This window comes from Salvia splendens, unplaced genomic scaffold (genome assembly GCF_004379255.2).
Source record: "Salvia splendens isolate huo1 unplaced genomic scaffold, SspV2 ctg744, whole genome shotgun sequence".
Taxonomy (NCBI): Eukaryota; Viridiplantae; Streptophyta; class Magnoliopsida; order Lamiales; family Lamiaceae; genus Salvia; species Salvia splendens.
In genome coordinates, this window is record NW_024599416.1 from 1 (window position 1) to 25,068 (window position 25,068).

The 25,068-nt window shown below is 38.1% G+C and overlaps 4 protein-coding genes and 1 long non-coding RNA gene across 6 annotated transcripts; 2 read left to right on the forward strand and 3 right to left on the reverse strand.

Annotated features, from left to right (window-relative positions):
• The first annotated feature begins 454 nt into the window (after window positions 1-454).
• On the forward strand, window positions 455-5,014 carry LOC121791174 (protein OBERON 4-like). Its single transcript, XM_042189199.1, has 2 exons — window positions 455-3,340; window positions 4,200-5,014. The coding sequence occupies exons 1-2, from the start codon at window positions 469-471 to the stop codon at window positions 4,766-4,768; spliced, it is 3,441 nt and encodes a 1,146-aa protein (XP_042045133.1). The 5' UTR covers window positions 455-468; the 3' UTR covers window positions 4,769-5,014.
• Window positions 5,015-7,856: 2,842 nt separating this feature from the next.
• LOC121791172 lies at window positions 7,857-9,568 on the reverse strand. Its single transcript, XM_042189197.1, has 3 exons — window positions 9,402-9,568; window positions 8,796-9,293; window positions 7,857-8,490 (listed from the first exon to the last, which is right to left on the reverse strand). The coding sequence occupies exons 1-3, from the start codon at window positions 9,475-9,477 to the stop codon at window positions 7,973-7,975; spliced, it is 1,092 nt and encodes a 363-aa protein (XP_042045131.1). The 5' UTR covers window positions 9,478-9,568; the 3' UTR covers window positions 7,857-7,972.
• Window positions 9,569-15,495: 5,927 nt separating this feature from the next.
• On the forward strand, window positions 15,496-20,887 carry LOC121791175 (cycloartenol-C-24-methyltransferase-like). 2 transcript variants are annotated; one of them, XM_042189200.1, is made up of 14 exons: window positions 15,496-15,642; window positions 15,724-15,841; window positions 17,005-17,071; window positions 17,730-17,803; window positions 18,103-18,187; window positions 18,272-18,327; window positions 18,729-18,783; window positions 19,020-19,067; window positions 19,151-19,234; window positions 19,343-19,459; window positions 19,543-19,626; window positions 19,717-19,842; window positions 19,947-20,044; window positions 20,571-20,887. In XM_042189200.1, the coding sequence occupies exons 2-14, from the start codon at window positions 15,759-15,761 to the stop codon at window positions 20,632-20,634; spliced, it is 1,041 nt and encodes a 346-aa protein (XP_042045134.1). In that variant the 5' UTR covers window positions 15,496-15,642; window positions 15,724-15,758; the 3' UTR covers window positions 20,635-20,887. The 2 variants fall into 2 exon arrangements, with proteins under 2 accessions (XP_042045134.1, XP_042045135.1); XM_042189201.1 differs by having other exon boundaries at window positions 15,733-15,841.
• On the reverse strand, window positions 20,326-20,648 carry LOC121791176. Its single transcript, XR_006048492.1, has 2 exons — window positions 20,515-20,648; window positions 20,326-20,418 (listed from the first exon to the last, which is right to left on the reverse strand). It is a non-coding gene; the product is annotated as an uncharacterized LOC121791176 (long non-coding RNA).
• A 1,393-nt stretch (window positions 20,888-22,280) lies between the features above and the next one.
• Window positions 22,281-22,913, reverse strand: LOC121791173 (dirigent protein 21-like). Its single transcript, XM_042189198.1, has one exon. It carries the CDS (start codon window positions 22,908-22,910, stop codon window positions 22,350-22,352), a length of 561 nt encoding a protein of 186 aa, XP_042045132.1. The 5' UTR covers window positions 22,911-22,913; the 3' UTR covers window positions 22,281-22,349.
• Window positions 22,914-25,068: the final 2,155 nt, after the last annotated feature.

Consider the following 25,068-nt stretch of genomic DNA (forward strand, 5'->3'; position numbering starts at 1 on the left):
CTGTACCATGAGGCGCACTACGCACCCCATTTCCCTTGACATTTTGCCTGCTTCAGTATTCAACAAACAATCAAGTCTTCATCTTTCTCCCAACCCCACTACTTTATAATTTCCGTTGACGGAATACAAAGCAACTCCATTCAAATTCCCCTCGCCCCGCTTTGCTCTCGGCCATCATTCCATCTACGCCCTTCAATCCGCCTTTGCTTCTACCTAAAGCTTCCACTTTTCTTCCCAACTTCGCTTTTTTGGTGAAGCTAGGGTTAGGCTGGTGAAGTAGCGCTGACGATTTTTCTGTTGTTGATGATTTTCTGCAGTTGAAGATGTATAGGTTCAATCAGCTCAATTAATCGCTAGTTTAGTGTTCGATTTGAAAATCTGAGTCGATCTGTTGATTAATTCTATGAGTGTAGCTGCAATTTAGTATGGTGTGTTATTTGTAATAATTTGATTTTGAGACTGGAAATTATGAAGAGGTTGAGGTCCAGTGATGATCTGAAAGATTGGGGAAGAAGAGAAGATGAGGCTGCTCCACAACGTTCATCTTCTTCTTCTTTGCATAGGAGCTCTTACTACAGGTCATCTGATAGTGGGAGGAAGGTCTTGTCCTCGTCAGCATCCAGGTATGATCGGTTAGAAGATGAGAGGGAGAGTTCAAAATCGATTAGGAAACGGCCGGATTATGACTTGGAGGGCTATGATAGGAGGAAGAGCTACGATAGCCATAAAGACGGGAATGGGAATGATAGAGGGATATTGAGCTCATCGCCGAGGGCTGGTTATGGGATGGATCACATGTATCGTTCTCAGAGCCTTTCTGCACCTAGGAGAGACTTTCCCAAGGGGTTTAGGTCTGAGAGGGACAGGCCTAAAAGGGAAGGCATTGGTGCATCGTGGAGAAGATTTAGTAGTGGAAAAGATGCTGATGATGGGGCCCGGAGTGGCAGTGAGGCGAGTAGAGGAACACGAGTAGAATCAAAGGAAGTTAGGAAGGCAAAGTCTCCTCAGGGTTTCAGAGATGCAAGATCTCCAGCCTGGTCTAAGGATTCCGGAAGTGATCGATCAAAGAGTGTTGAATGCAAGAAATCTGTAGAAATGCAAGTGCAGAGTGAAGGACCCAGCAGTGAACGAGAAGAAGGAGAGTTGGAACCTGATCCTCAACCCGATGTGCCTCCCGCGAAGCCAATTATCGAAGGTGAAGCTGCTGATAAGAAGACCTCGCCTGAGAAGCAGCTCCATAATGAACCCCACGCTGAAAATAAAATATCGCAGGACAGGGTGAGTTTCTCATCAGTAGAAAAGGGCAACATGAGTAAAGTGGACAGTTGTGATGAGCAAGCTGATGGACAATCTAAGGAGGCTGAAGAAGATGTTGTTAGCCAAAATGGCGATTTTCCTGATTGTCGGGATACATCATTCCAAGCGGCGGGGGGAAGTAGAGATGATAGCGATGCAAAAGGAGAACATGGAGGTGGTGACCATGTAAGGGATGATGGAACAGAAGGCTGCTTGGAGGGGGTTGCAGACAGCACATGTGATGCGAAGCTGTCAACTTTACAGGAGCAACAGGAAGACCTGATTGCTAACAATCAAGTCAAAACAGATGATGTTGAAGTGGCAGGAAGTGTACAAGAAACATGCAAAAGTGAGCTGCCTACTACAGAGAAAACAGCCCCAAGTATGATGGACAAGGGCAAAAGTGTTGCTTTATTGCCTTCTGATGGTGTTCTCTTTAAAGAGACTTTGGAGGTTGATACTAAACCAAGGGACCTCACAGAAAGTAGAGACATTGAAATGGAAGGCCTAAGTACCAGGGGCTTCCAGTTTTTCTCAAATGATCCAATTAAAAAGTCAGATCAAGTGGAGCAATCATCACATAGCAAGCCTAACGATGATAAATTGGCTCTTGACCTTTCTCTTAGCTTGCCGAATGTACTATTGCCAATTGGTTCTCAGAGACAAGCTCCGGGTTCTCCTAGCCACACAAAAAGTGTTCAATCATTTGCTAGCTCGTTCCGGACAAATTCTGATGGATTTACAGCATCAATGTCGTTTTCTGGGTCTCAGCAGTTTACTCACAATCCTAGCTGTTCTCTGACTCATAATGAACTTGATTATGAGAAATCTGTTGGTAGCAAGCCACTATTTCAGGGGGTGGATTGGAAAGCCTTGTCTTTAGAAGACGCTACGGATAAGGAGAGCTCTGCTTATCAAGGAATGTCATCAAGAGAAAATGTCTTGCTTCAGCAGTCTCAAGTATCCCAAGGCAACTCCAGTGGACAAGCTGCCCTGCAGAAGATGAGAGTTACTGGAGGAAGCTCCAAGATGCTGATTGGTCTTGAAAGGCAATTAAGTAGTAAACAGTTGTCCGGAGTTCAAGGTTTTGGCAATTATGATAACGGAGCAGAGTATTTGAAGCACAATAGGCAATCACTGTCAGAGAAAGATTCTGGTAGTTTACATAGGAACAATGGCAGGGATGGTAAAGATCAAGAGCTGGGGATTGGCACTGACCTTGCCGAGTCTATAGTTACCATGATAGTATCTGAAGCAATACCCACAATGGCTCGGAGGTTTAATGACATGAATGCAAAGCACGTGCCATCTATTAAAGAGTTTGCCCGTGATATAATCTCAAACCCAAGTAAGCAGTGGCAGCTGAGTGCTTTGCAGAAGGCATTACAGAAGAGGTCAGACATTACTTTGGACATGCTACTAAATGCAAATCGTACACAATTGGAGATCTTGTTGGCTTTGAAAACAGGGCTTCGTGAATTTGTTCTGCCGAAATATGATATCACATCGTCAGATTTGGCAGAAATATATCTCAATATGCGATGTAGAAATCTCGATTGTCGGAGTCTTCTTCCAGTGGATGAATGTGACTGCAAAATATGTTCGCAGCGGAGTGACTTTTGCAGGGATTGCATGTGTCTTGTGTGTTCAAAGTTTGACATGGCATCTAACACATGTAGTTGGGTCGGTTGTGATGTATGCTTACATTGGTGCCATGCAGATTGTGGGTTACGCAAATCTCATATCAGAAATGGGCGTAGTGCATCCGGTGCTAAAGGCACCACAGAAATGCAGTTCTACTGTGTTGCCTGTGATCATCCTTCTGAGATGTTTGGTTTTGTTAAGGAAGTTTTCCAGAACTTCATCAAAGAATGGACTGCAGAAAATCTTTCTAGAGAACTTGAATACGTGAGAAGAATATTTTATGCCAGTGAGGATGTTAGAGGGAAACAGCTCCATGAAATTGCTGTGCAGATGCTGTCTAGATTGGCTAACAGATCAGATTTTCAGGAGGTTCAGAATCATATAATAAACTTTTTCACTGGTATGTTTGGTCTATCTTCTCATTTGTTTATTAAAAATTCCTTTATGTACTGCTTAATCAAATCACATCATGCATTATATTGGAGCTGGGTAAACAATTGCAGAAAGAGCATTTTATGAAATTCGTGTAGTGGGGAAGACCAAGAGTATGATATCCTCTTTTGCTCTAAACTTCTCGAAACATTATTTTTCCATCTGTTATTGTTGGTATTTTGTTGAACAATATCTAAGCCGTAGCATGCAAGTTTTAGTATATTCAGAATTTGGGTGATCAAGAGTAGAGATACCAATGGCGGACGTGGTTTTGTTTGTTAAAACTGGTGCACTGGTTCAGTTGACTTATTTGTCTTTTGCTGTTTTCTTGGGTTCGCGTATGTTCTACAAAGTTACTAGCTGCAAAACGTGATCAGCATCAGTACTCACTATTGATTTCCCCGATTATACATTATCTATTCACATCTAGTTCAGTCATGTTTTTTCAGAGGGACTGTTGCTTGTTTGTACATTTTATAAAATGTTGCAATTATAATATGCTAATTTCTATCACCCAAAGTCCTAAAGCATCTTTCATTCCCATGTAAGTTTGTTTCATGTTTTCAATAGTACTTCAATCTGCTATAATTGTATCTTTTGCTACTACTAGTTGATTTCAGATTTGGCTTCTTCGTTTTAAGCCACTTATTACTTTTGAAACCATATATTTTAACTTGTTATATAAATGTCACAGTTGATCATGGAAGTTTTGAGAGTTTCTTATTTCATGCATCAACATGCCATTTTCACATCTTGGCTTTACCTGAATTTATTTTTAATTGCCTATTAGACGACTTAAATTTGCTTGCGGCTTTGTGTTGTCACAGAATCCAATTTGGAAAGGAGTGACAACATTGTTGAAACTAGAAAAGAGTCGCAAACAAGAAAACAAGAAGGCAGTAATGGCATTGCTGGGTCCAGCCAAGGAGCTGAGTGGATGAAGCCTGTTTATCCAGAAAAGGCTCCTCTCTTGGGAGATCCTGTCAGTTTACTCCATGACTATGACACCAACAAGAAGGATAAATACACATCGAACATGGATATCCAAAATTTTGCCCAGAAGGAGCCTATGTTTGATGAACTGGATAGCATTGTGAGAATCAAACATGCTGAGGCTAAGATGTTTCAAGCACGCGCAGAAGATGCAAGAAAGGAATCTGAAGCTCTGAAACGTATTTCAGTGAGCAAGAGCGAAAGAATTGAAGAAGAATACACAAGCCGGATCAGCAAACTTCGTTTGGCTGAAGCTGAGGAGATGCGAAAACAGAAGGTGGAAGAGCTCCAGGCTCTTGAAAGAGCATATCATGAATACTTCAGTATGAAAATGAGGATGGAAACGGATATCAAGGATCTCCTGCTGAAGATGGAAGCTACGAGAAGGAACCTCACAACATGATTGACAAGGTTAGTGTTGGATGATGAACTCTCAATGTAGCAGAGAGGGCTCTCGTCTGGTGGCGATTGACTAATGCGTTAGTCGATTTGTAGATGTTTATCAGTCTTGTCTAATGCAGTGTAGTGCTAACTAGAATCTGTACAAAGGGTAGCTAATCTCCCAACATTCTTTGTTATGGAACAGAATGCAGATGGAGTAATCCGCTATCAGTCAAACTTGGTTTCTTAATCCACAATGGTTCCTAAATTGGATTTGTTTTCTTTAAAATATCAGTATTTATAAATTCTTTTATTGATATGTGCATTTCGTATTTGTGGCCTTGAAATTAATTGGCTCATTCTGGCAAGATGCAAATTCAAGGTTAGAGGGATTTCTTTTTGACTAATGTGTCACAAATCCAATGCATGGAGAACAAACTACTAGTCAGGCCATCCACAACGTTGTTCCTATACCGTTCATTAAACTACTATTTGCGGGCCCCACTGTACTTTTTTACTCCATTCTTTAACTAAGGAACGGAACCTGCAACCCTCCGTTCCTTAGCCGTTCCTTAACTGTTCCTTAAATTACTATTCATTCAATTTCATTTCTTATTTTTATTTCCAACCCAATTCAATTAAAACAAACACACTTTATTAAAAAAACACACAACATTAAAAAAAATTACAACTTAAACTTAAAAAAAAAAAAAAACACACAAGTGTGTTGTACATGGTCTCCCGACGATGGGATCGTACGAGACGGTGAGCCAGGCGTTGTACACCGCCTTTGTTTCTTCGTTGCTGTACGGATGCCGGCCCAGATCCTCCGGTTCCTCCTCGACTGCCTCAGACTCAGCCCTGGAGCTTCCACCGCCTCGGCCTTCTCCCTGGGTGGGTTCAACGGGGATATCCTCCCGAATCTGGGACAATCCCTGAGAAGGCCGCGAGGCGGAGGGTCGAGCGTATGCATCCATATCGAAAGTGGGTGGTTGGTACCCACCCGGCGTCGACGAACCGGAACCACCAAGTGTGTTGTACATGGTCTCCCAATCGCCGAACGCGTTGAGATCCCACCCACCGGAGCCGCCACCGCCGTAGTTGCCGTCGCCGGACATTTTGTGAAGAGATTGAATATGAAAATTGGAGAGGAAATGAAGTTGATTTAGAAAGAATAGATGTGTAGTTGTGTGTGAAATGATGATGGATTATGAGTATTTATAGAATAAGAAAATGAAAAAAAATAAAAAAAATTAAAAACGGTAAAAACGGTAATAATACCGTTAAATTTTTTTTTATATAAAATCGCTTTTAAAAAAAAATAATTATTGCGTCAGCACGTGACGTCGCCCACTCGCGGGCCGGCGAGTGGGCGTCACGCACGACGCGGGGGAGAGCCACGTCGCCGAAGCGCGTGGCGGGACAGACCGTGCCGTGAGTCGTGCGGTCGGCACCCGGCACGGCATGGGAACGGAACCTCGACGAAACCATGCTCCGCAACGCGTTCCGCTGCAAAGTCGTTCCGGCGGAACGGCACGCGGAACGCCGGCGGCCCGCGTTGCGGGTGCTCTCATATTAAAAGAATTTCTAAAAGTGGAGATAGGGTTTATTAATCATAATAAGAATTCATTTGTGCGAATCCATGTAAAGAACTTTATGTGGGGGTTTGCCTAATGGTCCAGCTCTGTCTCCCTTTTTCTACATAATTTTCTTGTGAGAGAGTCAGTAGTTGTTTCTAAATAAACCAAGGCTACTAAGTGAAAAGTGATACTACCACAAAACAAGGTTATTTTCTTCAACACTGAACCCCCACCACATGATAAGTTTTTTTTTTCATAACATGATAAGGTTGATGGCATCAATTATTTCATTCTGTATACACATGAGAATTAATCGTGTATGCCATGCTCTGTATTTGTATAGTGTCACTTAGCACATTTTGTTTGTATTCTTTCACTGATGAGTTCCATACTTAATCAGCGATTCAATGTCCCCCGATTCTCAATCACACGGAGCCCTACTCCTATTTGCTACTACCTCCGTCCCATAATAGGAATAATATTTGGTGTGACTTGTGAGCATGAATTTGAAGAAATGTAAAGAATGAGTTGAAAAAGTTAATGGAATATGTGACTCACTTTATTATATTAGTTATATAATAAAAATGTAAGTAAAGTGAGTTAATGGAACAGGAATGTATGACATATTTATCATTTATGATAAAGTAACAAAAACGTGACTCTCATTGTGAGACCTAAGACCTAGGTGGCAGTATCATTTGGGTATTTTAGGATTTGAAAGAGGGCCAAAAATATCGGTTGTCGAATTGTAACAGAGGTAATTTTAATTTCTTCACATCATACATTTTTATTGTCTGCAAATTTATATCGAGATGACATGATTTTTTCATGTGTGCAAATTTAGGTAAATGTTTGAGATAACATGACTATCATTCATTATTTTATTATCATACTTAATTGGATACTTCTAAATAAGTCTATTTTACCTTAGCGTCATAATTTTAGCTTCTCTATCGTATTTCTATGATATTAACCTTTTAATTTCTCATGCCTAAAAAAATTCGTTTTCATTTTGTTAGTGTAATTAATTTTAAATTTAAAAACATAACAGTCGTCTTAAAAATATTACTAGTAATAACATATTTTTGAAGTAAATCTCTAAACTACCTACCATATATATAATACTTACTATATTTATGCACATTGTTTAGGAGAAGTATTCTAAAAGGTATAGCAAATACTACACATTATCTCGGCATTAAATAATATAACAAATCGAAAATGTTTTGAAGTATATAAAAAATTAACAATCAAATCAACAAGATTTGTTTCAACTATGATTCAATCTTGGCCAATTTTATGTAGAGTGGTTTTATGTTCACTATTTTTTTGTACATGAACTGGAACCCACACTGGTTGGAATTTATGTTGAATATATTGGAGGTCATTCTCCCATAGATTACTTAGTATCATTGCCTTGCCTTTTTTTGTCTCAGGATTACTTAGTATTCTTATATGCATAGCTGAGCATTTAAAAGTTAGGAATGTAAACAATTCATAGCAATATTATTATTGCAATAATATAAGAGAGATTGGAAACGCGGTTTTGTATTAAAGAGAGTAGGAAAGGAGAAGTTAATAATGCAGTTACAAAATCCGAAAGCAATAGCATGCATTCCTTCTCAACTTCAAACTCCATCAGTTCCCTACACCTTAAGAACCTCAACTTGATCAAGAACAGGCCCACAAAGACTTCCATAATCTTCAACCTTGGTGTGGTAGAACGAGCTGAAGAATGTCAATCTAGTCCGATCCGACACCGCCGTGAATTTGAAGCTGAACGTTTCAAACTTGCCCTTCCCTTCCGATTTGAAGGGCGCCTTCATCACTGCCTTGGCTGCAAACGCCTCTACCATCATCGATCCATGGCACCCGTTCTTGCCATCCCCAACCGAGAACTTGAGGCTGTAGGCCTTGTTCGGGACCGTCCTGATCACTTGAGCAATGGCGCTCTCTCTCCCGGCAACCAGCTCCACAGCAGACTTGCCCGTGGGCACGTTGAAATGGCCCGAGTCTATGAACTTGACAGCCTTGAGCGACTCGATAATCCAGCCCGGGAGGGGCGAGGTCGAGTCCTCCTGCTTCGGCGGGAGGAGGACGCCATGGGATGAGTTGAACAGGATGTGAGGCCCCTCCTCGAATCCGCCGTTCCTCACCAAGTTACCTGACATATCAAAAATACACGGAAAAATCTGTCTTCAGACATTAACCTTTCTGCTGCTTAGCCAACTCACGTTAACATCAGTTGGCTCAGTGGTAAAATAGTACCCCCTCCCTCAGTTCCATGTAAATTAAGTCGTTTTTCTATTTTGGAAAGTTCTAAGATAAATGAGTCAGTTCTATTTTCGGCAATAGTAATACTCTATTCACCGTCTACTTAATCGCACTATTCTTCATCTCTTTTCTTTGCCCAAAAGACACTATTCTTATTAATTTGAGGAAAAGATGTCAGGTTCGAGTCTGACTGACCTCTAGTGGGGGTGGGGAGGGGGAGGGGCTTGATAGCGACGGCGTCGAGGAGGGGGCCGCAGGCGGGGTCCTCCTGCTTTCCAGGGTTGTGGAAGACAACCTTGACAGAGTTAGAGGTGGCGCGGAAGCCCCAGGCGTAGGTGTCGCCGCCGTTGCTGCTGTAGAGGGTCTGGAGGGGGAGGTCGCCGAACTGGGACGGCACGGACACCCTCAGCACCTCGTCCTGCGCGCACGTCCGCGACGCGCCGAACGTGAGCGCATAGAGGGTGCCGTTCCGGACAGGGACGGTCTGGGAGACGGACGCCTCGTTGCCGAGGCGCACCGCGTGGATGCCGTGGGCCACGTTGAAGAACATACCGCCGGGCTGGGGCCCGCCGGAGATGTACTCAACCAGGCCGCGGATCTCCCATTTGGGGAGGGCGTGCCTGCCCAGCAGCACCGTCTTCTTGATGTCGGTCGCCTTTGGGGCTTCTTCGAAGTTCCCATTGGGAAGCAGCCCTGTTTCAAACACCACACAAATTATACACAAAAATGCGAGATGATTTGGAAAATGCTGAGTAATTTATACACAAAATGAAGCTGAAGGAGGAAGGAAGTTGGAAATACCTTCGAAAGGGGCAAGCGCAGAAACAAGTGAGTAGAGAAAGCAGAGAGAGAGGAAGAGAGTAATCTTCACCGCCATTTCTATTTCTAGAGTGTAAAAATAACAAGTCTAGGGCTGGGCTTGGCTTCAGTGGGTAGAGAGGTATTTATAGAGGGAGAGGGCGAGTGTGAAAACAAATCATGTGGGTGTCTAAGAAACCAGTAGAGACAGAGAGTGGATTCATAAATCAATGACTTTGCATTTCTCCTTAATCAATGCTAATTTCAATAGTAATACCTCGCAATTATTACTACTCTCCGACTCATGTAAATGTTTTCTGCCTGCTTTAGTCACATGCAAAACTCTAAATATCGTCTTCTTTTCCGCGCTTTGGTTTTGAAAAGGACAATTCTAGATTAGAAGGAATTTTGTATTACTTGAATACTTCTTACTTTTTTACTCTTTAGTACAACGAACTTTTCCCTCCGTCCGTCATTTGGAGTCTCATTTCTTGACGTCACGAGTTTTAAAAAATGTTAAGAAAAGTGGGTGGAAAAAAGTTAGTGAAATAGGGGTCTCACTTATATATATTAGTTATAAATAAAATGTGAGTGAAATGAGTTAGTGGAAGGTGTGACCCTATTACCATTTATGGTAAAAGTGAACCGGGACTCCTATTCGCGGACAGACTAAAATGGAAAAAAAGGGACTCCTATTCGCTGACGGAGGGAGTATTGTCTATCTTAATTCCAAACAAAGTCAAATATTTTTTTTTTCTAATACGAGATTTTATATGGTATTTTATTTATTAAATGAAGAGATAATAAAAATAAAAAGAACAAGTAGAAATATAATATGGGATATATAATAAAATATAATATTATGAGTGAGTGAGACAGACAAGTATATATTTTAACTTCAATGCTATTTTTAGCAATTTACATTAAATGACATGTCTCTTCTCTCGCACCCTTCTCACCGAAGAGCTTACTTAGTGTAATTCCTTTAAAATTGAATTCGTTTCATTTTCTTTAATTGGAGCATCAACTCGGCTAGTTAGGAAATATATTGATCTAAGGTTATATCCACTAAGGTTATCTCAAGTCATACCTCTAAATACTATCACATCGTATTCCCTTCAATTTTCAACCCTTACAACTCACACCTCTCCATTTAATTTAAAAGTCTTATTTTTTAATTATACATTAATCTATAAAATTGAAATGCATAATAATTTAATTAACAAAATCACTTTATTAAAGTTTGTTAAAAGCACTAGTCCTGCAAATTGAAAAATTAAAAACGAACTTCAGTGATGGAATTTGTTGATGTGTGTCCAAATTTCTTCGAGGGGTAGGCTTGGAGGTGCCCATGAACTTTTTTTTAGCCCATGGAAGCACGTCGACTAGCAAAATCTCGGAGTTCCGAAGGCACACTTTGAATTGCCTTACAATGGTTGAGCAAAACGCTTGCCACGTGTTTCAATTCCATCTTATCCCCCCCTCCCTGGACGAAACGAAAGGAGTGCGTTGTGGATGCTATTAGCCCGCACCCAATTAGTACAACAACATGAATAGGATTATTCCAAAACCCGATAAAATAACCTGTTTAATATCCCTAGTATCAAGTACTCGTTCTGAAAATCATAAATTCTTTAAATGGGAAAAAGATAAGTGAAAAAAAAGTACCTAGTTTTTAAACTGAGCTTTTTAAGATTATTAATGGAGTTTCTTATCACCATTTTAAAAAATATTTTGGCGTTAAAATTATAGTACTAGTATTTTTTTCATTTAAAAAATAACTACTTCCTCTGTCCACCAATATTAGAGGGGTTTTGATCTGACACGAGTTTAAAAAATGTACTCCCTTTGTCCCAAGATATGCGAAACACTTCTTTTGGACACGAGATTTAATGAATTGATATTTAAATAGTTAAAGTATGAGAGAGAGAAAATTAGAGAAGTAAAGAAAGAATAAAGTTGAGGATTTTTTGCTAAAAAGGAAAATGACTCACTTATAGTGGGACATCCCAAAAGAAATATGACTCGTTTATCTTAGGACGGAGGGAGTAGTAGAAAGTTGGTTGAAAAGATTAGTGGAAGACGAGTCCTACTTTTATATACTCTCCCGGTCCCAACTATGCCAAAATTTTTGGACACGAAGATTGAAAAATTGTGTTAAAAAAAGAAATGAATAAAGTAGAAAAGATAAAGATAGAGTAAAGTAGGTGATTTGATAAAGTATGAGTAATTTGATGTTTTATTTTTTGTCAGAAATAGAAATGACTTAACTTAATTGAGACATCTAACACAACTCAACTTAGTAGGGATGAATGGAGTATTAGTTTCATGGAGTAATAAAATGTGAGTGTGAAATAAAATTAGTGGAAATGGAATCCATTACTAAAATTAATACTTCGTATAAAGCAAATGAGAAGTTTATTAGTGGACGGACAAAAATGATAAAATGGAAAATTTATTGGTGGATGATAGTAACTAATGGGCATAATGTAAAGTTGCGTAGGCTAGTAAATTATTACTACTACTATAAATAATAATTATAAATTGCTTCTCATCGATAATCATGGAAAAATGCCTCAACGGCTCTACCTCTACAAGTGAATAATGGCGCAATCAATGCAGCAATAAACGGGGCGGGGCTGTTGGCCTCATTCACAAATGGGCCTAAACCAGTCTTGAGCAGATACTGGTTTTATTCCACGTTGGTAGCTAGCTTCATTTATATTCCTCAACAACCAAATTTTTTTTATGTTCATATATATAAATATTTTATATTAGTATTAATTTTCTTTTCACTTTTATTGAATTAACTTAAATGAACAAATTTGTCATCAAAATTACTGGGTTGTAATTATAAATAATACTCCCTCCGTCCCATTAAATATGCAACATTTGCTTTTCGGCATAGGATTTTATGTAGTGTTGTTTTGTGAGTTAATGAAGAGAGAGTAAAGTAAGAAAGAAGAAAAAGTAGAGAGAGTATTGTTTCCATTTTTAGAAACGTTTCATTTTTAATGGGACAGGCCAAAAAGGAAAACGTTTCATTTCTAATGGGACAGAGGGAGTAATTAATAGAGTAAAATTTTAAGATCAATAAAGATTTTTTTATCAGAATTAAATTAATTTGGAAGAAATTGAGAGATATTTTAATAAAAGTTTAAGATCTTTTTTTATCGGGATTAAATTAATTTGGAAGTATTTGCGAGAGGTTAATTGAAATTTAGTACTATTATTTTTTAGAATTATATATGAAAAGTCTGAAATATTTTTAAATATGGAACTAAATAGTAGCAAAATAGTTAGAATGGTTTAAAGTGTGGGCCGGATTGTTTTTTGGATACACAAGTGTTGGGCTTAGAAAGAGAAAAGAATGAAATAAATGAGAAAGCCCAACTAATATTCCTAACTTCAAATAAAAAGAGAGAAAAAGAAAAATAAATTTCAAGAATTGAAATGAGCATGCGATGCAGCGTGCGTGTGTAAACGTCGACCATGAAGTGAAGGAGTCAAGGAAGCCAAGCTGCCATCACAACTCACAAGCCTGATAGTTGTTTGCATATGATATGATGTCTCAATTTCGACCACATAATATTGTTAATCCTTATTAAGTTTGTTGTTAGGATTTGGTATATAGCTCACCTCCTTACACTGGGTGTCAGAAACTGATTACAAATATAAGAACGATGGGGCATAATACCACTAATGAAAAAAGCTAACAGAAATAACTACACTGACTTGGAATAAATAACTGATTTGCAAATAAACCTAGACATCCTATCGGACAATGTTCTCAATGTACTTGGACATGTATTGGTGTATGGGTTAAGGGTGTCACCTACGGATCATAAATTAGGTCTGGCCGGGCCAACCTACTGGACTCCTCCTCAGAACGCCCGAGCCGGCATTTCTTAGTGTGGAAACCCCCGGCCGGGCAAACCTTCTGCCTCGACTCGTTCCATTCATTTTCTGCTCGTTTGAACCTGTTTTCACTACAAAACTTCGACAAACTAATTAATATACCTAATTAGTGTGTGTGTGGTGAAAATCTTACTCTAAACACCTTAAATCATCAAAACACGAGTTAATCACCCATAAAACAATCCTAAGGCAAAACTATTTCATCTTTGAAGACGATGCGCCTGAACTGAGAGCATTATCAAGATGTATCTCTTCTTGCGGAAAGATACATTACTCGATTCAACTTTTGTTAACGGTTCTATTTCCATTTGAGATTATGTAATTTTAATTTTTCGGTACCCTTTCATCTTTATTTGAGTTGCATCATGCTCGACAAATGTTTATGCACCCGACTCCAAACAACCCCAACAATTACAATACTAACTTTCGATAAAAGGCAATTGGCAGAGATACATTCAATATTGTGTTGTACTCCTTCCGTCCCATTGAAGATGACTCATTTTCTTTTTTTATTTGTCCCAACCAAGTTGACTCGTTACCAGAAATGGAAACACTTTTATCTCTACTTTATTCTTTCTTACTTTACTCAAGGAAGGGGTCATTTTCCTTGTGACGGAAGGAGTACTATAAAAATACATCTTCATTCATACATAAAGTACGCAATCTCTTATGGAAATCTCTAACTGACTGAGCATGGGGTAATTACATGTTTCATACAAAATGTTTTACCTTTGTTTCAATTTAGTACAAAAAGGTATTAAGTTTACATATTTCATACAAAAAGTTACATTAGTGTTTTAAATTAATACATTCTGTTAAGTCTCCACTAACACCGTTACTTCCAATTACATCATACATACAAAAAGTTCATCAATGTTTCAAATTGTACAAAAAGTTTTAATTAAAACTTTCCATTAATGATTTCAAACACAATTATTTTTATTACTCACAAAAATGAAAAGCACATAGAAAAAAAATCATCACTCTTCACCATCAAACTAGCGAATTGCATTTTATTGTCGAAGTTTTCTCATGTAACAATGGAGAATACAATTAAAAAGATATTGAATCTTTTTCGTAAAAATTAAATATTGACTTATTGACTATTTGAAGCTCAAATTAGCCATTTGTAAAGATGAATATGACTTATTTATACTGTGTTCTAGAAAGAATAGGAGTATAATAAAAAAAATAGAGTATATTGAGACATAATTTTTTTAACCACGATCAATTGCTGGAAGAATGATATTGACTGTTATTTTTTTAGTGATTAATTGTATTAAATCTTTAATTATTATTATTATGATGATAAGTTGGACAAATTATAAACTAACAAACGATGTTTAAAATATTTAATGGAATGTATTAAATTAAAACACTAATGGAACTTTTGTATGAAATATGAAAAGTTAATACTTTTCATACTAAATTGAAACAAAAGTAAAACATTTTGTATGAAAATGTAACCATCAGCGTCATACTTTCTCAACCCTCGCCTCACCATATTTAAAGGTAAAATTAGTTCATCATCTTGCTATGTACCTCATTCTTGTTGTGGTTGTACAAAATGAAACTTAAGAGTATCCACTATGGGATAGCCGCAGCTATAGCCCTTGCCGGGGCGATCTCGGGGCTATTATAGTGGGGCGACTTCCGTCCCGAGGCGGACGAAAAATTTGGGGCGGACAGTCATGTGGCGTCTTCGGGGCGAGGACGCGCCGTCCGGGGCGGACGCGGTGATTAGGCGGGGCTATCCATAGTGGGGCGGCGGTCGGTGCGCCGGCCGCCCCCTTGTTTTTTTTTTTATAATTTTCGACATTTTTTGAGAGAGGAAGGGAGAAGGAAGAAGGAAGAAGGAATTTTTTTTAATACACGTTTTTTGTTATAATTGCTTATAATTGGTTATAAAATTTCGTGGCTATTGAAAGTGTTCACTTATAGTGGCGGAAACTTTTTTTGGACGCGGAAAAAAAAATTGGGGCTATGGACAAAAAAAGGCAGGGCTATTGGGAACGTCCGCCTAATAGTGGATACCCTAAGAACAAAAAAAAGAGGTGGATCCATTATTTTAACTAAATATAGCCGGCGGATCGAAAGCACGTGATCAGCTGACGTGGCGGCCACACTGAACCACTGACACTGTCTCTGTCGCTACACTCCAAATCTTGACACTTCACACCTTTTGTTTTCTCTGGATGCATTGCCTGCCCCTTTCTCTCTCTCTCTCTCGCCATACAAATTCATTGCAATTTCTTTTCCTTTTTATTTGTTTCCCTTTCTGATCAGACTTTCACTTCAAAGAATCTCCTGCAGTTTTGGGCGTGAGGTCATTACCATTCCTGCATTTATCATTTATAGTGAATTACGCTGTGTTCATCATCCGGAATTTTCTCGATTCACGTCTCAGATCTTCCAGATTCCCCTCCGGAGTTGTGATTAACCATGTCCAAGGCGGGAACACTGGATCTGGCATCTGGCGTCGGCGGAAAGATCCAAAAAGATGATGTTCTCTCCGCTGTGGACAAGTAACCTTTTAACCCTCATCTCTCTAATGTTGTATCTTCAGATTGGCTGATTGGTCAAGTTGAATCGGTGACATTAACACGATTTCCATTGTTATCAATTATGAAGCATAACAATTGTTCCTTTGTTAATTGATTCTGTAGTCGCCACGAGTCTGGTTTCAAGGCCATTGCCGTCTCTGTTAATTCTGAACCATAACAACTGTCTTCTTTCAATCAATCTCATGGCATTCGCATTGGCATAGTTGGAAAAAAACCGGCCATCTGCCTTTTTTTTTGCTCAATTTTATTTATTCTCTTTTTGACCTGGTTGTTATTAGTGAATGAATCTGAATGTGTGGTGGATCTGATTATTGATATTGAGTGGAATGCCACATCTTGACAGGTGGTAAACTGGGCCCATTTGCCTGGACTTTCACTCTCAACTTTGTGGTGTTGAATTTTCTATACGAAATAGTGAGAATGATGGCGGTCTATTCTACTTAAAAAGTTTAGTGAACCAATATTTTAAATTTTATACATTAATTACTGTAGTAAAACTGTTGACAATCCAACGAAGATTGGAAAATTTAGGCCCTTTGCTTGGTTCAATCTGTACCGGAGTTTTCACAAATCCGAGATGTTCGCTTTGTGTGTTGCACGCGTGTGTTTAACCGGAGAGCTAGAAGTTTTTTTCCTTGTCTTCTTTTGGCACTGGAGATGCCATTGACCTGAAAGATGTCTTGCTTGATTTAATAGTTAATACCGAACTATCAATCAGTAACATACCATTTTCCGTGTTCAAGGCGAAAATGTTGTATTAACCTGTATGGTATGGACATGATGCTTGCTGTCCCAAAGCTTTTCTTGTGATTCTAAGAAACTGTTCTGTATCACTTTTAGCTAAATTTATTAAAATGATTCTAACCATTCAGTGATAAAATTTTGTATTTTATGGAAAACAAAAGTTATGATTTGTTTTATGGACTTCAACTAGTATGTATGCATAGTTATTACTTTAGAAAGAGTGACTAATGAACTTGTTATTTCAGACTCTTCTGATTCGTTATTGTTTTCCTGTTCCATTGAATTTTCTTGTCTTTGTAGACCACCGGTTTTTAATTGGTTTTGTCATTCTACTATCATTATCTTTATATTCATATGTTATTCATTTCTTCGTAAATCAGGTACGAGAAGTATCATGTTTGCTATGGAGGTGACCAGGAAGATAGAAAAGCCAACTACACTGACATGGTAAGATTTCTTATTTGTCACACTGGCTTTCACTTTTGCAGTACTTATTAAGCATCACTGACTTTTAGATGACAGTTATGGTTACAGAATTAGGGAGACCACGGTCTGTTGCATCTGTGCCCACTCTGTTTTTCACTAAGTCTACTTTTGTGAGATAAATGGTTTCATCTCCTTGTGTTAATTGAGAGCCTAAAGAAAGACTTCAAATTTCTGAGCTGTTTACTTTGCAAAGCAATTTATTCTCAGGAGATAAAACAAACTAGTTATATCGACCTTTTAATATTTGCATTGGATCTCAAAGCTTGCAAATTAGTGAGAGTGCTAAAGACATTGGCTGTTATTGCAGAAGTCAATGGTGTTAGATGCTTTATAGTTTAGTTTTTTATGTTTTATGAAAAGTATTGTAACACCCAAAAATCTTTTTCTTATCTTTTGTGGTAAAGGGTTATGTCCTTTGTTTATAGACAATAGTTTTGTCCATTCCTCTTGTAGAAGAGTGTCTAGATGGGCCTCCTTTTAAAAAATGTAAAGTCTTGTCCCCTTTAGTTATGATGCTGATTAATGGCGTTAACATTATAGTATGTGTTAGTATGTGTCATGGTACGTAATTTGAGCTAAATTATTACTTGCAAAAATGACCTTGCCATTAATTTCCCAGGTCAATAAGTACTATGATCTGGTCACAAGTTTCTATGAGTATGGATGGGGAGAATCATTCCATTTTGCACCCAGGTAAATGATTTGCTGTGTCATAATTACTTTTCTCAACTAGAGAAATCTTCAGTACTCCATACCATGGCTAAAAAGTATGAAGTATACAGGAAACTACTGAATGGTCCAATTCCTTGTATCCTGTGATTCCTAACTATGCAGTTCCAATATCTGGAACCCATTGCTAGTGGTAGATGCAAGTCAAACACTACATTTAAACCTGTTAATTTGATCTTTTCTTGTCAGGCCAAGAATGTTTTAGATTCTTTGAATTGCAGCTTGTAACAATCACTGAATCTGGTTAATGTAATATCCTACAGGTGGAAAGGCGAATCTCTTCAAGAGAGCATCAAACGGCATGAACACTTCCTTGCTTTACAACTTGGCCTGAAACCAGGACAAAAGGTGTTTTTAGCTTCTTTTCTGAGCCAAAATGGACCTACATTTCTTTGCTTTGAATAACTGTGGAGTTTTGTTCATGTCTTCTAGGTATTGGACGTGGGATGTGGAATTGGTGGACCATTAAGAGAAATCGCTCGCTTGAGGTGATATGAGAAATCAATAATTTCTATTTTTCGTTATTGTCAACTCTGTTTTCGTTTGATAAGCCAGTTTTTCCCTACATCTTTTAGTTTATATTGAGCAATTGAGATGATATGAACAGTGTCAGATTTTTAATCCAAAATTTTCATTCCCCCCTCAAATATGGTTTTGCAGCCATTGTGTTTTTTTTTGTTTTCTATCCATGTAGTGGTGCCAGAAGTAGCTTAACTGACAATCATTTCCGTGTATATAATAAGTATGTGATTCTGTATTTTTCTATATGATCATGAAGATTGAGATCTAGTTAGTATTTGCACTTTAGTTAGGCGTTGCGCACTTGACCCCTACTTATCTGTGAGTATCACTGCTGCTTAACCACTTGCTTCATATTAACATCTTGCAGCAAGACATCAATCACTGGTCTCAATAACAATGAATACCAGATATCTAGGGGAAAGGTATGTGTCTAATCCTATGTTGACAGAAATGTGTAATTATATGTGGATAATTGCATTTGTTCCACTACTATGATTCCATGATTTTGTGTTGGAGCACCTTTCTGCTAGTTATATGTAGATTGATCTCATATTATCATCATCTCCTATGGACATCTCTAAATTAGAACTTCCTTTTTAATGTTTTCTCTCTTCCCGAGGTCTCAATTTGCATATTTCGCAATTGTATATTGGTATAGGTGCTAAACCGGATTGCTGGACTGGACAAGACTTGTGACTTTGTGAAAGTCAGTAAAGTTGCACTTAAAATCTTAATCAATACTTATCTTGATTTTCTTATACTCACCTAATAATTCTGTTTACAATACAGGCAGATTTCATGAAGATGCCAATCCCTGACAATAGCTATGATGCAGTGTATGCAATTGAAGCGACTTGCCATGCCCCAGATGCAGTATGAAACTTAAACCCTTCTGAATTTGCGCTTGATGTGCTAACCTTTTGGATATGAATATTCCATTATTCTTACTGAGGAATTCCTTGACTTGCTACCTTCCTCCAGGTTGGCTGCTATAAGGAGATATACAGGGTACTCAAACCTGGCCAGTGTTTTGCTGCATACGAGTGGTGCATGACTGATGCTTACGATCCTAATAATAAAGAACATCAGAAGATTAAGGTGATCACTAGTTGTAGAAAGGCCTCCCTAACATACGCTCCATCACAATTCCCTTGGTTCATTCTAAAATTCTCTCTGTACAGGCTGAAATCGAACTAGGTAATGGCCTCCCTGACATAAGGTTGACAAGCCAATGCCTTGAAGCTGTCAAGAAAGCTGGTTTTGAGGTAAATATCAAACTTTTGACGCACCAACTAACTCTACTGGTTTAACCCATAAATTTAAATATGATAATTGAATATATCTTTGTTCCAAAGGTTGTGTGGGAGAAAGATCTTGCAGTGGACTCACCTGTTCCATGGTACTTGCCCATAGATGCAAGCTACTTCTCTCTCAGCACTTTCCGCCTAACGGCACTTGGACGTTTCTGTACGAGAAATCTGGTAATATTTCCATTACTCCACACTAATGCACCATAGCCTGTTCTCATCTTATATAACGTGCTGTCGTTTTGAAGAAGGTTCCTCTTTGATATTTGTCTGTTCAGGTGGCTGCTCTGGAAAAAGTTGGAGTTGCCCCTAAAGGAAGCCAACGGGTTCAAGCTTTCTTGGAGAAGGCTGCAGAAGGACTTGTTGATGGGGGAAGGTAAGAATACCATCCTTTACTAAGTTTCATAAGGTAGAGTTATAAAACATACTCCCTCCGTTCCCTCATAGTTGAGGCAAAACTTTTTTCGACACAGAATTTAAAAATGGATGCCGAGTGTGTTTAAATTGATAAAAAAAAGTATAAGAAAGAGAATAAAGTAGAGAGTGAATAAAGTAGATAGAATAAAAGAGAGAGTAAAGTAAGAAAGAGAAAAAAGTTATTATATATGGAAATGACTCAACTATGAGTATTATTATTGAGTAGTTAAAGGATTAGACGATGAAATAAGTTCAAAATGAATCAATCCATCAAAATAAACAATATTACCTCCCCCCTCTCTATAGATATCCAAAGTGTCAATTTCTGTTTTCCTGCATGGTAAGAGAAGAAAGCACAACACATGTTGAGTGGCACCTCAAAATCTCAAACACTAATTATATATGGAAGCTTGATTGCCGTGATTTTACCTCTCTCTGTTTTCATATTTCCTCCTCTGATGCCTGACACAAGCCTTCATCTTCAGGAAAGAGATTTTCACATCTATGTACTTCTTCTTAGCTCGCAAGCCCCTCACGGAGGCTGAGTAAATCTGCTGGTGATGGTAGGTGTGTGCTATTTGCCTCACCAGTTAAATTTGGTGGATTCGAGAGACTGCTAAACTGGTTTGTTTTATTGTAGTGTTAACTACAAATCTAGTTAGGTTTTGACAAACTGCTGTGTTTTTTGGGTTCGCTTTCATCACTCTGATTTAGTAGAAGGTTTCAAAACTGCAACAATGTCTAGTAACTTATGGTGAATTCGTGTATATATGTATATAATAGTCTCGCATTTCCATCACAATCAACACAGAATAGTTAATGAAATATTAGGGAGTGGTAAAGGGTGCTGAGAATTTAGTCTCAGCGACGGACTAGGATAGGGGGGTATAAATAATGAAGCCCGTGACATCCTCACCGTTGCCACTGGCCGCGGCTGCCACATTGTGGTGGCGGGTGGTAGTGCACAGTGAGATTGAAAAGGGAAATAGCAAATTCTTAATGTGCCAGGTTTTTGGAATCTATTTTTGCTTATAAATTACTATTGGAGGATAGAGAAATTCACTTATAAATTCACTTTTGTTCATCAGATGTTATACAGATATATAACAAATTTCAACAGGATAATGAAACGTTGAATAAGAAAAAGTAAAATAGGAAGATACCAAATTGCTTCCTTGAGTGATATTTTCCCTTGTCATGCAAAAGATTTGATGCTATGCTTCTTTGATTTCTGGTGAATAAATTATAACACACGCTCACTCACCTAAATTATTGATGATGATGCTTTAACTACTAAATATTATAAAAGGGAGAGAATTGAGAAAAGGATTTTTGTCATGCATTTCTAGTTAGACTACCAAATACCAATAGTAATAGTATAGTGGTACGCGTGATACACAAGTATCAGATTTGAATAGGAGATAGATAAAATCAAAATGAGTCTTGTTTTTCCTATCGTCACTTATTGTGGGGGTTAGAGTTACATCTTTAAAATAGTACCTCCTCTGTCTGTATTGTATGTAGTAGAGATACTCCCTCCTTCCATAGTAGTAGAATCATTTTTTCTATTTCAGAATGTTCCATCATAGTAGAGTCTTTTTCCTATTTAGCAAAAAGTTACACTTTTTTCCTCACTTACTTTATTCCCTCTCTTATTTTATTCTCTCTACTTTTCTCTCTTTCCTACTTTATTATCTCTACACTTAATATATCTAATATCTCTTTCTTAATCTCTGTGCTGAAAAGAAGTGACTCCACTAATGATGGAATGGAAGGAGAATTTCTTTTGAGCACGAAATTTAATGAGTTAAGAATAGAAAAGGAAAATGACTCAAAAGAGTGGAGGGGGTAATAGATAGTAAATACACCACATATCATATTATATAGTCCCTGCACGTCCTTGCACATGTTGGTCAGAATGCACATCAGACTTCTACATGCAAAGACAAAGAGATTCATATCAGTTTGAGTCTGCTTTGATACTAAGTAGAAAATTGTGATTCGCTCCATTAAACACTACTCTAGGCAGCCTAAATTTTATGGAGTACTATAAAATAAGACTATCATAATATGTGTAGATTTGTGTGTATAGCATCTACTCTGAGTACTATAAGAACCAAGTAGTTTATGGAGTATTATTATTTTCTTCATTGATCTGTAAACATCACGATACAAATGAAATAAAGCATATTAAACCAACATAAAGTTGAAACTTGAAGATACATAATCAATGGGATTATTGAAAAGCATAATTAATAAAGTGATTAGTAATGCAAAAGCACAATGTCGATCTCAACACTAGCCGCCCCCGTTGTGAAATTGAGATAGTAGACTTTGGTGGTGGCCACCCCACGCGCCAACCGGAAAACGCCGCTGCCCCCGAGCACCGCGGCCTCGCAAGAGCGGCTGGAGAGCGGGCAGCTGCCCATGACCGCGAGGGTGCTGCCGTTGAACTCCTCGTTGGTGAAGAAAAAGGTGAAGGGGTCGAAGGAGGAGATCTCTTGCAGCGATGCCGCGGCCGAGATCCCCTGCGCGTACCCCAGACGCTCCGACGACCTCTCCGGCCCCACCGTCACGGGGTCATCCCTCGTGTCGAGGAGGCCGAAGAGCGTAGGGGAGGCGTCGGTGGTGGCGGCTTTGGCGATGGTGACGGCTGTTGTGCCGTGGAGGTGGTGGCAGAAGAAGTGGAGTTTGCTCAGCTTTTCTTGCCGGAGATTCATGGCCCATTCTCCTACGCCTTTCGGGCTTTGGTCTATTGCCATGGCTACTATCATCCATTTCCAAAACACTAGTACTACTACAAAAATATTAACTTTCCATGCCATGGTGTGTCGTATTTATTTGTTGAACTAATCAATTTGGAAATTCTCAAGTATACTTATATACTGTGAAACTTTTGATTTTCAATTAGTAATGAATGTTAATTAATATTATATAGTAATTCTTTCGTCTCATTCAAGATGTCTAATTTCTTGAATGACATTAGATTTTAAGTGGTGTAGCATTGAATAGAATCTCATTAAGATAAGTACATCTAGTTGAGTAAACTAAGTACGAGATGTATTAGCAAGGGACAAAGGAAAGTACTCTCTCCGTTCTATAATATATGTCATATTTTATTTTTTAGTTTGTCCCACAAAAGATGTCACATTTCCTTTTTTGGAAAAAGTTTCATCTCATATTAATATAAATATACTATTTTCTCTCTCCATTTAGCTCACAAAACAACATCTCATAAAATCTGATGTCATTCCCCAAGTATGTCATCTATTATGAGACATATGGAGTATATCTCAATACTTTAATTAGATCAACCCGCATGACTTCAATTGTTGTTGTTATTAAATAAATAGTTTATCTTTTACTTTTATTTCTAGGGATTTTGGTAGCTAAAATCATTAACTTTCTCATAAATTTTTGATAAATTATTAAAATGATACGAAAAATCATAAATTTTGGCGTCGGTTGTTTTTTCCCCTGATAGGTCAAAAGGCGGATCCGGCCAGATTATATGACATTTTTATTCCTAGTTGTCGCAGATCATTTCCATTTTTCCTATTATAAACTAGAAAGCTTCAAACTACGATTCGTTAGTCAAATTCTCAGATTTATCGTAACGAATTGGAAAGGAAACCGCCTAGAAGGTTTTAAATTTTTGGTGTGCAGACGCAGTCTTTACAATTGTCTACGTAGATCGTATTTTGTCGGAAAGCACACTCTGTCAAAGTTTGTAGTTTTTTCATACCACTTATGAAAAATAAACATATTTTTTTGAGAAAGTTAATGGTTTTACTTTTAGAGACCAAAATGTTTATTGTTATTCTTAAGTTTATCATTTCAAACTCTATGAACGAATAAGACGATGCAGCCAATATTTTAGGAAGATAAATATGATTTCATTTTTAGTAAGAGCATCCACAATAGTTCGTGGACAAGCAATAGTCCAGCCATAGCCCAGCCACAAACTCCTCTGCCACATCAGTAGCACTAAATTTCTCCTGCCACATCGGCAGGACAAGCAACTGGACAAGCAATAGCCCAGCCATAGCTCAGCCACATCATCAGCACTAAAAACAAATAATTAAACAATCACACAAAATACGGAATTAAATTTACGACAAAAATACGGAATTAAATTTAATAATAATATCAAATTTTTAAAAAGTACATTAATTAAAAAAAAACAAAATTGCGCTCGCCGATCGGGAGGCTGCAATAGGGGCGAGCCGATCGGCGAGCGCCCGGGAATCGGCGTGCGCTCGCCGAAATTCTCGCCGATTTGGCGCTCGCCGGCTGCAATAGTTCGGCGAGCGGACCGGCGAGAGCCAAAAATCGGCGAGCCGGTGCTCTCGCCTCTATTGCGGATGCTCTAATGAGTCATTTATGTTGAGACAAACTAAAAAGAGAGGACGAATCAAGAGTATTTTGCAAAAGCACTTCAAAAATTCAATATTACTATCTAATAAGTACTTCAACATAATTAGCAAGAAAAACTATATTTATGCATCAATATCCAGCGCAAACTATCTATTTAACATAAATAAATATCGTAGTCTGTCTAAAACTAACCACCGAATTCTCTAATTTGTTTTTAGGTAAAAAGAAACTGGAATGGTTCCGGCCATCGTTGTCGCCTTTTCTTTGTCTATTAATACCAGAAGTATAATGATCACGTACTAAATCATTTGGATATATAATAGTATAAATCTATCGTATTATTTTATGTTATCTGTATACTAAACTATGTCGATGTGCTGAAGCCTGACTACATTACATGGTAATGAAAATTTATTTTATAGTAAATGATAGAATCAGTAATAACGGCAGAAATTAAAATACGTAATTACACAATATAAGTACTACTTCTATTAAACTATGGACAAATGCAAATATTTAAAATCTGAATTTTCTACATCAATATAAAAATGATCTAATAATGACCTTCGTGTTTATGTAATCTGTCATCAAAATTAAGTTTTGTAC

What these genes read in the sequence shown, in the direction of transcription:
- LOC121791174 (XM_042189199.1), top strand. Translation starts at nt 469, where the DNA reads ATGAAGAGGTTGAGGTCCAGTGATGATCTGAAAGATTGGGGAAGAAGA. An exon ending in TATAATAAACTTTTTCACTG is followed by an intron (nt 3,341 to 4,199) that starts GTATGTTTGGTC and finishes GTGTTGTCACAG; the next exon opens with AATCCAATTTGGAAAGGAGT.
- LOC121791172 (XM_042189197.1), bottom strand. Translation starts at nt 9,477, where the DNA reads ATGGCGGTGAAGATTACTCTCTTCCTCTCTCTCTGCTTTCTCTACTCA. An exon ending in TGCGCTTGCCCCTTTCGAAG is followed by an intron (nt 9,294 to 9,401) that starts GTATTTCCAACT and finishes TGTTTGAAACAG; the next exon opens with GGCTGCTTCCCAATGGGAAC. An exon ending in CCTCCCCACCCCCACTAGAG is followed by an intron (nt 8,491 to 8,795) that starts GTCAGTCAGACT and finishes TTGATATGTCAG; the next exon opens with GTAACTTGGTGAGGAACGGC.
- LOC121791175 (XM_042189200.1), top strand. Translation starts at nt 15,759, where the DNA reads ATGTCCAAGGCGGGAACACTGGATCTGGCATCTGGCGTCGGCGGAAAG. An exon ending in GCCTGAAACCAGGACAAAAG is followed by an intron (nt 18,188 to 18,271) that starts GTGTTTTTAGCT and finishes CATGTCTTCTAG; the next exon opens with GTATTGGACGTGGGATGTGG. An exon ending in AAGAACATCAGAAGATTAAG is followed by an intron (nt 19,460 to 19,542) that starts GTGATCACTAGT and finishes CTCTCTGTACAG; the next exon opens with GCTGAAATCGAACTAGGTAA.
- LOC121791173 (XM_042189198.1), bottom strand. Translation starts at nt 22,910, where the DNA reads ATGGCATGGAAAGTTAATATTTTTGTAGTAGTACTAGTGTTTTGGAAA.